The 13,669-nt window shown below is 41.3% G+C and overlaps 1 protein-coding gene across 5 annotated transcripts in view; it reads right to left on the bottom strand.

Moving 5' to 3' along the window:
* The window catches only part of syt7b (synaptotagmin VIIb), a 133,834-nt gene that overhangs the window by 60,389 nt on the left and 59,776 nt on the right, over positions 1-13,669 (bottom strand). For 2 of the 5 annotated variants that reach the window (XM_080884073.1, XM_080884076.1), the window contains exons 3-4: positions 2,749-2,828; positions 1,596-1,730 (exon numbers count right to left, since the gene is read on the bottom strand). In XM_080884073.1, the coding sequence (XP_080740199.1) occupies positions 1,596-1,730; positions 2,749-2,828 (215 nt within the window). Of the gene's footprint in view, positions 1-1,595; positions 1,731-2,748; positions 2,829-6,229; positions 13,657-13,669 lie in introns of those variants that run through there. The other 3 variants (XM_080884075.1, XM_080884077.1, XM_080884074.1) reach the window with 3 other exon arrangements.

The following is a 13,669-nucleotide window of genomic DNA, read 5'->3' as shown; positions in this document are numbered from 1 at the left end:
TGCAGGTCTACAATACTTTTCCTGGTGTCCTTCGAAAGCTCTTTGGTCTTGGCCATGGCGGAGTTTGGAGTCTGACTGTTTGAGGCTGTGGACAGGTGTCTTTTATACAGATGATGAGTTCAAACAGGTGCCATTCATACAGGTAACGAGTGGGGGACAGAAAAGCTTCTTACAGAAGACGTTACAGGTCTGTGAGAGCCAGAGATTTTCCTTGTTTGAGGTGACCAAATACTTATTTTCCACCCTGATTTACGAATAAATTCTTTACAAATCCTACCATGTGAATTCATGGATTTTTTTTTTCACATTCTGTCTCTCACAGTTGAAGTGTACCTCTGGTGCAAATTACTGACCTCTGTCATCATTTTAAGTGGGGGAACTTGCACAATCGGTGGCTGACTAAATACTTTTTTGCCCCACTGTACTTCTCTGAATGTCAAAGTAATCCTGACAAAAACTGAAAAACTCATTTTCTTAGTGCACTACGTTCAACCCTCTGTGGATGTTGGTTATTTATTACACAATCCTGAAAAGAAGATTTTAATATTTGGCGTTGAGTGGGGAATGGGGAAAAGTTTTGTTAAACAGTGGGATCTTTTCTCTGAGGGTTGTCCGTCTCCATGGTAACAGTCCATGGGCTGCAGGTGAGAGGTAGGGAGGGTCTACCCAGGTGAAGTTAGCAGGGCTGTAAGCAGTGGAGCTATCAAAGACATTCATTTGTACACGCTGTATGTGATTTAAGAGCAAACTATACTGTTGCTTCCCCAGTTTACTCTTCTGTATTGTTTTAAAGACACAGGGCTCAAACTCCTATACAACTGCAGCCTTTCTGTCTGAAAGCAGCAGTTTGGAAATTGTGCATAATTTTAGTTAGTGTCAGCGCAGCCCAAGGAATCACAGATATTAAGGGATGGTGCTGCACATCTCTATCAGCTGCTGTATGGCCAGCAGTGCATACTAAACACCACCTCACTGTGGACATGCCTGAATGCAAAAACATGAGGATTACCGGGGAAGAGGGGAGAATTCCATTTAAAAGATATGTGATCTGACAGCGTTACAAAATCAGGCTTTCTGTTTCCCTTTAGGCCAGGGGTGTCAAACTCAAATACACAGTGGGCCAAAATTCAAAACTGGAACAAAGTCGCAGGCTAACGTCTTCCTCTAGATATAAGAATGAATCTTTTCTTATGGACTCAAACAAGTTTTGATGAAAAACTGAATATGGAACAAGCAAAGCTTAATACTAAACAATATATATATTAGCTGTATAATACCAGTAGGCCAGCTCTAATAGTAATTTGGTATGGCTTCGCGGGACAAATGTAATTAGGCTGCGGGCCAAATTTGGCCCACGGGCCAGAGTTTGACACCTATGCTTTAGGCTATTAAATGTGATCTTTTCACTGCTCTGAGTTGTGTATTGATCAGCCTTTGATTTGGAATATTTTTGTGCTATTTGTCTCATACCTATGACCTCAAAGAGCAAAAGATTTTATTATGTTGACCACTCCTACAGCGTTGTACAGAAGCCCCTGTTCATTACAGCCCTGCCCAGACAGAGGAGTCCCTTACCAGACATGAATGAGACTCACTTGGGCGTGAGGCGGGGGTCTCCGTAGGGTGCATAGGGAGACATGTTTAAGAGGAACTCCTTGGGTGGGTAGGAGCTCCACCTCTGTTGGACATTGCTGCTGTCATTGTTATTCCAAAAGTCTCTGTCTAGATCGCTGTAGCCAGAGAGAAAGCAAAAGGTGAGACAGGTGAGAGCAGTAAACAATCACAGACATATATAAAGAAGAGAAAACAAAGCAGATCTCGAGAAATGTTGATAAATAAATTAAAAAGAAAATCTAAAAAGAAAAATACTCTTTTTAAATACTTTTAAAATAAATTTAACATGAATTTGGCTACAGGATGACTACAAGTTTATGGTCACCCAGTATCATGAAAAGTAGGTCAAAACGCTCAGAAAGGAGGAGGATGGAAGGACGTGACCTGTGTGTTTTATCACGCTGTCAATGATGAGGAAACAAAACAAAGGAGATAAGGAGGCAAGGGAGAAAAGTCAGTATGAATTTAAAACACCAAAAAAAAAACAAGTCAGGTATGCACTCAGAATAAAAACGTCAAAGGAAATAGCTCAAAAAAGCTAATAGATTTGTGGCAAGTTGTTAGCGTCACCCTCTTGTATTCAATAATGCTTAATTATATTTGAAACAGGGGCAGAAGTATATTCATAGCTGTCGATATCCTAATCTTAACAATTAGCTTAGTGTGCTTATTTCTATTTATTCCAACTAGAGCAAACGGTGAGCAGGCTGTTGCTATGTCAAAAAATTGGGGAGGGGTTTAAATATAAGGTAAAGACCATTTACCATAATGCAGCCTTTGATTTACATCAGCAGACCAGGAGGTCAGAACATGATTTTCAAAGAGTGATCTAAAAATAGCAGCAATGTTGGAAGTGGTCCAGAGCTGCCCAAGGACAAATTTAAATCAGGTAGTTTTTTTTTTATGGGCACAGTAGCAGCGTCACACATCGTATATATATATATATATATATATATATATATATATATGATAAATGCTCACTATCTTTAGGGCATAATTTCAGGGAAAGCATTTGAGTCCACGCACAGAGCTACAAGATTAGTTTGCAATCACAAATAGCTGTTTAAATGTGATACTATCACCACATCATACATTATTCCCACGTGCCCCATCTACTCCCTCCCTGACACCTACTTGATGGCTTTATTTTCCCCTCGACCTCTCACTGAATCTGGAGAGCTGGCAGCCTCCATCCCGGGCTTATTCCTCTTCCCCTGCAAAGACACGAGAGAGACAGAGAGAGTAAGAGGGACACACATCTTAGAGGCGTGTTTCTCATCGTTTATAAAGGCATCTGTGCAAGTCAAGTGTTCATTACTCAGGTTTTTAGAATAACATCAGGTTCCAACACATGTTGTAAAATGTAATAAATGAGGGAAGAGTGCACACTGGTTTGATGCCAGGGACCACTTAACTAAAATGAGATGCAAATACACAATCTCACATGCATGATACATGGGCAAAAATGTTTTTGCACACAAGAAGCACACACGCAGACACACACACACAGCGCAGCTGCAGGCTACATCAGACTTAAAGTGAAATCAGACACATTAAGATAATGAGATAACTCAAGATTTCAAAACAGGAAGTCATTCGTGAAAGCCTTCGGAGGTGCCACCGCATTGTTTATTACAGCTGAAGCTGTAGTTACAGCATAGCCGGAGGGCCTGCACATATCACCACTGCGCCTATGCTGTGATGTGTGTCTCCTCAAAAAAATCAAAGTAGTTTTTGGGTCTACAACAGCTTTTGTTTTCTGAAAAAGCTTCCCGTGCTTGTGGAGATTGCTGTGCATGTTTTGATAGTTAAGATTGAACAAATAAGTTAAATTCTCCATCGCTGCCAGGAAGAGTCAATAAAATGTAATGGAAATCTAACTGACATGCCTTTACTGTAGTGTCGCAGTAGGTGAAATCAGATGCTGGGCTGTACCATATATAAAAAAGCTGCGGGTCATGCAATTAAACCTCGGCATCGAAAAAATCTGTGATATGATATGAAACAATGATATGTCAGATCTTATATAAAAGGGAAAAAAACACATTTACAGACTGGAAATCTAAAGGGTTTCCTCTCAAACCGAAAACAGCTGCTTTTTAAGGTGAAGCCAGCTCATTTGGGAGACGGTGAAATTCCAACCGGGCAACGTAACTGCATACATTGCTGCTGCGATGGCTTATAAACCGTATCTTACCTACTCTGTGCAAATATTTTCTACTTAATGGATAGTGCTTTCAGCAAAGCAATATACAGTAGTTACAGTTATTGACCTCTATGTTTTATTGAACTCCGTATTTATTAAACTCTTGGGGGTGATAACACTGAGCTCTTTCCCGCTGAGTCACACCGACTCTCGCTTCTTACATAATGTTTTTCCATTATAAGCTCACGACAACGACATGAGGTGCACATATGTAATAAAGTGTCCACCAAATAGGCAAGACATAAAATTGCTGTTAGACTTTATGTTTGCTTTGAGGCAAATTACATGTTGGACTCGTTCCTATTTGAAGATTTCAGCTACATTACCATCTGTTGCTGTAATTAATTATCCACAAAATCAACTTGACATGCGTTTTAATTACATATGCATATTTTCATAAAAAATATATACCAATCCTCTCTACGGACTATTAATAAGAATATCGCACCATGCCAGAGGGGTAAAAAACTCAAACTTGAAATGTGGTGGTGACATTTTAAATTTAACATTAATTTCACAAATGCTGACTAATTGAGTGTTGAAGGGCAGGTATTTATATTATTTTAATCTTTTTCTCGTTTTCTTGCTTTTTCTCAGTGTGTCTCTTAGAAGCTGTTTGAGGCCGAAGGTGTGACGTGATTCCTTCCTGCACTCTCGTCACAGCTTCGACAAACAAAGGTGAATTTTAATGTCAGGCCGAGAGAAAAGCAGCCATAGTGGTGTTGCTTGAACACAAACATTATATTGTGTACTACTTGTACTTTTCCTGCTGTTTGAGGGACCCTACAAATGTAGAAAACATACAAATTTAAAAGCCGGCTGAGCAGTGAGTTCACACCCAGGGCAGACATACTGCTAGTGACACACTTAACAGCTACTCGTCCCGCAGCCATGTAGGTAACATAAAGAAATGATGAGGACAGTCTGACATCAGGATTTGCTGTGCTGCTCTTCCTTACATTATATGTACACATCATCCACAGTGGATTTTAATTCAAACAATAAAGATGTGGCTAAAGTGCAGACTGTCATCTTTAAGAGAGGAAACAAATGCTGTGTTTCCTCCCTTGAGATCCTTTGCCAGGCTTTAACTGTAACATCCCATTTGTTTTAGGTTGACAAACTCACACTTAAAATCAATCCTTTGATTTTTCTGAAAATCGACAGTGCCCCTTATAATCCCGTGTGCCTTATGTATGAATTCTGGTTGTGTTTACTGACCTCGAAATGATTTTATGTACACGGCGCTCAAAAATCTGTCAAATGTTTCAGTACGACTTTGCTAAGCTACGAACCCGCAATGCTTGATGGATTGTCGGAGCATTACGGCTATCATAGGCAGGAGCCTCACGGAGTGATACGTACTGTGCTTCAACATAATATTACCGTATTGTGTGTGTATATAACCTCTTTTTAACCCTCCTGTTATGTTGCGGGTCAGATTCACCCAGAACAGAAGAGATGTCATATGTCATCTGCATCACTACAGAGAAAAAAAAAAAAAATCTAAATTATAAAACAAAACTGTAAAATAATCAATGCCAGTGTTTCTGACACTTTTGGATGAGTAAACATGCCCCAGGTCAAATTGACCCAGGAACATAATTAGTGTTCCTGGAAACCAACATAACAGGAGGGTTAAGTTTTGTGGATAGTCTACATGGTTAGGGTTATGGTTTTCACTGGAAATGCCTTTTGGTTAAACTGTCAGCAAGGAATTTGCATTTGCACAGTTACATTTTTATATAACTTTAATGCAAATAAAAAACAGCTGCTTGTTTAAGTGAAAATACATTGATGGGTTTTTTTTGCACTAATAAAGTTGTGGAGTTGTAAAGTATTTTGTCTAGTGTCAATTATATCGTCAGTTATATCGTTATCGCAAATTTTCAAATGTATATCGTGATAAATATTTTTGGTCATATCGCCCTGCTCTAGTGCAGTGTTCAATACTGTTGACCATAATATTCTAGTAGCGCGGTTAGAGCACGCTGTAGGTATTTCAGGTACTGCGCTGCAGTGGTTTGTATCATATCTATCTAATAGACTCCAATTTGTGCATGTAAATGGAGAGTCCTCTTCACGCACTAAGGTCAATTATGGAGTTCCACAGGGTTCAGTCCTAGGACTAATTCTGTTTACATTATACATGCTTCCCTTAGGCAGTATCATTAGAAGACATAGTATACATTTTCACTGCTATGCAGATGACACCCAGGTCTATCTATCCATGAAGCCAGGTAACACACACCAATTAGTTAAACTGCAGGAATGTCTTAAAGACATAAAGACCTGGACGGCCACTAACCTTCTGCTTCCTAATTCAGATAAAACTGAGGTTATTGTACTTGGCCCTGAAAAGCTTAGAAATATGGTGTCTAACCAGATTCTTACTCTGGATGGCATTACCTCGGCCTCCAGTAACGCTGTGAGGAACCTTGGAGTCATTTTTGACCAGGATATGTCCTTCAATGCACATTATCACTCCCTCCAGTTAATACACGACACCACGGTTCTTCATTCACAGATGGATTTATTCTTCTGTCACACTTCTCCTCAGAAACACCATAAAATCCACCGTCAAACTGTTATTACATAAAAGTACAGAATGACCAACATAAATATTACAAATAAACATTTAAACCCAAGTTAACAAATACGCGATAAACAAACACAGTTAACGTACCTCGCTGGCTGCACGTAACCGTGAGGGAATGAGTCCGCTTCAGGAACAAAACTTAACAAAAATAATTCCCAATTTCTTCTTCTTTGCAGCTTTCTTTTACTTTAAACTGCTTATTTATTCCTTCTTCTGCCTTAGTTAACTTATTAACTTAGCTTCTTGCACATGCTTTTTACTTCCCTTTACGTCACTTAAAAAGGCCTGTGTGCAACACAGAATGAACCTTAGTTCCTACCCCAAAAGGAACAATAAATAAAGAAAATAAATAACATAAATGAACACAATAAATTAAACAAACTGACATAATTTACATTTATGGCAGTTAAACTCCCACCAAATCTCAACTTGAGATTTCTTCACAGATTTGCATCTTCAAGTTATAAGCATTTAGTTTAACACATGCTTATTCTGCTTCAACAAGTAGTACTATTTTTTGCACTGGCCTTTCAAGATAAACTGGCCTAGTTGTGCGTTTTCCCTGTTTGTCCAAAGTTGAGTCACTAACCAACAGCTTTACCTTTCTGACCCTTCCATCAGAGCTGGGGTACACCTCCGTGACTCTTGCTAGTCTCCAGTGATTTCGCGGAGCACTGTCCTCTTGAAGAATAACAATGTCATTGACATTGGTGTTCCTTTTATCCCCATGCCATATCTGTCTTTGCTGGAGATTAAGAAGGTACTCCCTCCTCCACCTTGTCCAAAACTCATTCGCCAAGAACTGCACCTGACGCCATCTCTTACGCAGGTATAAATCTTGACTCACGAACTGACCCGGAGGTGGCAATATGATGTTAGACTTCATCAGAAGAATGTGATTTGGTGTGAGCGGTTCAAGACTTGTTGGATCATTCAGGTGCTCTGTTGTCAGCGGTCTGCTATTTATAATAGCCATCACTTCATACAAAAAAGTCCTAAGTGAGGCGGTGTCAAGTCTTTTAGCAGACTGATCAAGAATTGCTGTTAGAACACTTCTGATTGTCCTTATTTGCCTCTCCCAAATTCCTCCCATATGGCTTGATGATGGGGGATTCATTACAAACTCACAGCCATATTCCTTCACCTGCTCATGATCCCAGTTCTTCATTGAGTCCATGAACTCTCTTTTTGCACCCACAAAGTTGGTACCTTGATCACATCTCAACTGCCTTACATTCCCACGTATTGCAATGAATACGCGCAATGCATTGATGAAGGCATCTGAACTGAGGTCATCAAGCATTTCGATATGTACAGCTCTGCAACACATACAAGTGAAGAGAAGACCATACTTCTTCAGTTCCTTTCTTGCATCCCTCACATAGAATGGTCCAAAGCAATCCATGCCACAATATGTGAATGGAGGGGTCATTTCCATTCTGTCCTCTGGCAAGTCTGCCATTTTTGGATCTTGTATGTTCCTTCTATACTTTCTGCATGTGACGCACTTAAAGATATGTGAGGCAACTGCACTGGTGCATCCAATGACCCATATCCCATTAGATCGCAACTCATTTACAGTCATACCTCTTCCTTGATGCTGTACTTTCTCATGATAATGCTTGATCAATAAAGAAGACACGTGACTTGTTTTTGGCAGAATAGCAGGATGTTTAACATGTGTATGAAGATCACTTCTTGTTAAGCGTCCGTCTACTCTCAGCACACCCTGCTCATCCAAAAATGGACTTAATTTGCATAGCTTGTTTGCTTTGTCTTTGGATTTTACGTCCTTGGATTGCTGTAAATTCTTGATTTCACTGCTGAATACTTCTGTTTGGACCAATCTGATTAGGAAAAGTTCAGCTTGTTGTCTTTCCTCAACACTTGTACTTCCATTGAGTTTGGGACTAAGACCCTTAACTTGCTTAGCATGACGTTTAAGACAAGCAATAGCCTTAACAACTCTTTTCCAGTCAGAAAACTTAGTCAGGCGGTCCAACAATGTTCTATTTATCCTTGCGCTGGTGTTGAGCACCTGAGCCCTTCGAAGTTCTGGATCAGTATCACTAACCTCTCCCACCTTAGCATCTCTTGTGGGTAGCTCCCTTTCCCACAGAAAGTCTGGGCCAGTGAACCAATTTGAAGCAACGAGCCGATCTGCCGATAACCCTCTCGAAGCATGGTCCGCCGGATTGTCTTCGGACTGCACATGATACCACTGGTTGACATCTGTGGTGGCTTTGATTCTCTGGATCCTATTTGCCACGAAAACATGAAAGCGTCTGGCATCATTATTAATGTACCCGAGAACAACCTTTGAATCAGTCCAATAATATTCCTTAAGGTTGTCTATTTCGAGCTCATGTTTTAAGATGGCACCCATCTTCGCAGCAACCACTGCTGCAGACAGCTCAAGCCTTGGAACTGTTGTGACCTTAGTGGGGGCAACACGTGCTTTCCCCATGACAAGTGAGCAGTGTACGCTGCCATTAGAGTCCACTGCTCTTAGATAAGTGCACTCCCCATAACCTGTGAAGCTAGCATCTGAGAAGTGATGTAACTCGTACTGCTTGACATCTATGAAGCTTGCTGGTATGTAGCACCTCTTAATCTTTACTTGACACAAGTTATGGAGATCTTGTAACCATGACTGCCACTGTGATCTGCACTCCTCTGAAAGTGGTTCATCCCAACTAGCTTTCTCTCGACTCAACTGTTGCAAGATCAACTTCCCACGCAAAACAAACGGTGCTACGAAACCCAAAGGATCGTAGATGGAAGCTACTGTGGATAGCACTCCCCTTCTCGTCATTGGGTGTTTCTTGACAGTTACTCTGAACTGAAAGTCATCAGAGGATACGCACCATTGCACGCCCAGTGCTCTTTCTAGGAGTGGCTCCCCTAAATCTACGTCCAGTTCTTTGACACTGTCTGCACACTCTTCCTTTGGTATTGACTCCAATACCTTCTTGCTGTTAGAAATGAACTTGTGTAGTCTAAGCTTGCCTGTGCTGCAAAGCTCTCTTGCTTCCTTGATCAGCTTGATTGCCTCAGCATCAGACCTTACACTCACCAGTCCATCATCAACATAAAAATTTCTTCGGATGAACTTGACAGTGCTTTGGTTAAATCGATCTTGACCTTCTGTGGCTAGATGTTTAAGTCCAAAATTGGCACAGCCAGGTGAGGAAGCTGCTCCAAACAAATGGACTTTCATCCGAAAAACTGATGGCGGAGACTCAAGATCACCATTCTCCCACCATAAGAACCTCAAGTAGTCTTGGTCTTCAGGCTTTACATGGAATTGATGAAACATTCGTTCCACATCACACATAATAGCGACTGGGCCCTTTCGAAATCTACAAAGAACTCCCACCAAGGTGTTTGTGAGCTCTGGCCCTGTAAGAAGGTAGTCATTCAATGACATGTCTTGAAATCTTGCCGAGCAATCAAAGACCACTCGCAGTTTCTCTGGCTTTTGAGGGTGCTATACGCCATGGTGGGGAATATACCAAGCTGATCGTTTATCAAGCTCTTTTTCTGGGACCTTTTCTGCTTCACCACGACTGATAATGTCTTCCATGAAGTTCATGTAGTCTCTCCGATATTTCTGGTCTCTCTTGAGCTTCTTTTCCAAGCACATGAGGCGTTGAACAGCACTTGGCTTGTTATTTGGTAGCTCTGGCCTGCTCTGTTTAAAAGGCAGAGGCATTTCAAGATGTCCGTCTTCTTTGTGCTTAATTTCTTCTTTCATTTTAGTCAAAAACCGGAGATCTTCTTGCGAGAGATTTGTCTCTTCTCCAAGCCTTTCACTGAAGTCAGATTCCAGCACCTTAAGTATGTCTTCTGGAGCAGTCATCTCCTTAATTCTTGTTTTGCAAACATAATGAACTTCGCTCTTCAACTTACTTGTTACTTTGGGTTCAGGGGTCACTTGCTTTACAATGATGCGGTGACTTACTCCTATTGCATCACTGTAGTGTTCACCTGGATCACCATAGCTCACTATGCTCCAGCCTACGTCAGTTTTCTGTGCGAAGGGCTGGTTGTCCTCACCACATACAACTTCTCTAGGCATTAGTGCTTGTGGACAGTTATACCCGATAAGAAGACCGATTTCACATTTCTTCGGCGGGGCAATGTGTTCCGCAAGATGCTCTAAATGAGGCCATGCCTTTGCAGTCTCTGGTGTTGGAATGTGTGTACGATTGGCAGGTATGAATTCACGAGTGTAGACCGTTGGCACTGTGATCTTCTTAGAAGAAGATAACCCTCTTATTTGTAGACCTTTGAGTCTTTTGCATGGTACAATTGTCTCCTTGGAAGACATTGTAGACAGCTTCAACTTGACTGGCTCTGCATTAACATCAAGAGCATCTACCACTTCTTCAAGAATGAATGAAGAATCACTTTGTGAATCTAACAGAGCATAGACAAGGACTTCTTTGTTTGAATCACTTGGCATTGATGCATAAACAGGAACTATTGCTGAAGTCTGAGCACTGTTACCATCATGCACAACTCTATTGGATGTGGTTTCGTGAGTGGTGTCTTGCGGCGATTGTGGCTTTCTTTCTTTACTGCAACTTGTCTCGTCATTTTCCTTTTGCTTTGAGCGACCCTCATGTAAGCATGTGGGGTGGCGCTTTGAGCAGGTGTCGCAGACCATCCGGTTGCTGCAATGCTTGGATTGATGGCCAGGACTCAAACAGCCAAAGCACAGTTTCTCACCTTGTATGAACTTCACTCTGTCAGCAACTGGCCTTGCAGTTAGTCTACGTCACTTGTGCAAGACATGCCCTGTTTTCTTACAAAACATACATGTGCTTATGCTCTTCTCAGTGGTGTTAGTTGTAAAAATCCTTGCATTTGCTGCTTGGTTCTTAGAGGTCACTACATTCTGAGGTTTAGATCTTGTCCTTTCTGGCTCCCCTTGCCGCAAAGCATAGTAAGATGTAACAGGGTTACAAGCAATACTAGCCTCCAAAGTCAGGAAAGTTACGAAATACTTGAAATCTGGGAACCTTCCATGCTCCAGCTGATACTGTGTGGCTTTTCGGTTCCATCTGCTGCTTAACCAATCAGGCAACTTGGCTGTCAGTTTTTGGATTTCAATGCCATCATCAAGAATACGCAGACTCTCATTGTGAGCCATGGCACATTCACAACTGCGTAAAAAGTCCACAAATTTCCTTAAGTCAGCGCTCTCTCTTGATGCTATCTTTGGCCAGGCATGTAATTTGTCTCGGCAGGCTTTGGCAATCATAAAAGGCTGGCCGTATCGCTCATTGAGGAGTTCCCATGCAGCAACATATGCAGTATCTGAACCAATCAGAAAATAACCTTCTAATGCCTCTCTAGCTGCTCCTCCAACATATTTCTGGAGGAAGAATATTTTCTCCGAGCTTGGAATGTTTTTCTTTTCAATAAGAGTTTGGAAGGATGACTTCCAATGATTAAACTTGAGTGGATCACCACTAAAAACTGTGGGCTCTGGAATGGGTAGCCTATTTGCTGATATAGCCTCAGCTAAGACCTTCACGAGCTCTCCTGTGCTATCGTGGAGCACATGTGTTAGCACTGCATCCTTTGGTGGTTGTGAGTGCTGGTCCTCAGTCTTCACCTGATTGAGTGGCTGCATAACCTTATGTAGATCCAGGCTCTGTGCAGCATTCCCTTGGGCTGGACTGAGCTCACTCTCATCATATACTTGAAGCCTTGCTTTGGCTGCATTCAGCCTTTTCAAATTTTCCAAACGCTCAAGTTCTCTCTTTAGGTTTTCTACAGACCTTCTTCTTGCAGCATTCTCTTCTTGCTGTTTCTTTAAGAGAGCAGCCTCTTGTTTCTCTCTTTCTAGCCTACGTTCAGTTTCTTCCCTTTCTCCTTCAAGACGACGAGCTAATGCTGCTGCTTCTTGGTCTGCAATGATCAACCTCTCTTCAGCTTCAAGGTTTTGCAGTTTCTCTTCGTGGCCCTCTTGTTCAGCCATAATCTGCAGTACAGCCTGTGTAGCTGCATACTCGGCAGCAGCTTCTTGTCTTCTAAGTGAAGATACGTTTGAGTGAATAGAAGAAGCTTTAGAACCATTAGAGGCAGGAAGTGAAACACTGGAGGCTGACGATGAGAATACAGAACTATTATCTGGCCAAATCAACTCCTCCGCTGTTCCCTGCATTTCAGATTGAGCATTTTGTACTACAGTCTTTGTGATCGAGATGCAGTTATCCATCTTGCGACGCATGTCATGGGCTGGTTGATCAATTCTTCTGTAATCATCATAAGCAATGTTCAACTCAGATAATTCCCTTTGAATACTGGTGATGTGTTCTTGTAGGATGTCACTAGGATCCTGTTTTAATACAGATCTTTTAGCTACCTTAATCAGAGCTTTCCATCGTTCATATTTGCTGTCAAAGCGAAGCAATAGCCCTTTGATTTGCTCTTTCTGAAACTCTTTTCCTTTTTCTGTTAATGTTCGGGCTCTTTCACTTCTACGAGGCTCTTCAGGTGGTGCTATATTTTGCCCGATATTTGATTCACCTGTCTGTTCTAACTCAGTCTCTTCTTCCGGAGCAGCTACTGCACCCTGAGCTTCTTTACTTGTATGTGACATTTTGATTATTTAGACACAGATATACACAGGCAGCATAGAAGAGCAAGCTGCAACAACATTTGTGAATACTGAAAGAATGAGCTTAACTAAATGAAGTCACTCTCATTCAAATTAGCCCATACATGTAGAATATTACAGAGTAAGTACACTTAACAGAGTTCTTAAAAGACACTGAACCATAAATACAAACTGAATTTCTGTCAAAATGTACAAAGTTTACTTCTGCCCTTTCAGAGCCAACTATAATTATTCAGCTGAACATGAATTTACATCTCTTACGTAAATGCACATTCATATACGTGAAACAGCGTGGCTGCCAGGCTATACACAGTTCCTTTTAGTTTCCAACTCTTGTGTTACTTTTCAGACCAAAAACTTTAGAGTCTGGCTTATAGACTTCTTCATGAAAACCTTATGAACCTGTGTGTCCTAAACAGTGGCTTATCTGTGTTCCCGTCTTGATGAGCTGTCGAATTTGCGCTGATAGGGCGAGTCTGGGCAGGTCCGAGTTTGACTATCACTCCCTCCAGTTAATACACGACACCACGGTTCTTCATTCACAGATGGATTTATTCTTCTGTCACACTTCTCCTCAGAAACACCATAAAATCCACCGTCAAACTGTTATTACATA

This window comes from Rhamphochromis sp. 'chilingali' (genome assembly GCF_963969265.1).
Source record: "Rhamphochromis sp. 'chilingali' genome assembly, chromosome: 6".
NCBI lineage: Eukaryota > Metazoa > Chordata > Actinopteri > Cichliformes > Cichlidae > Rhamphochromis > Rhamphochromis sp. 'chilingali'.
This window is presented reverse-complemented; position numbering and strand designations above follow the sequence as displayed.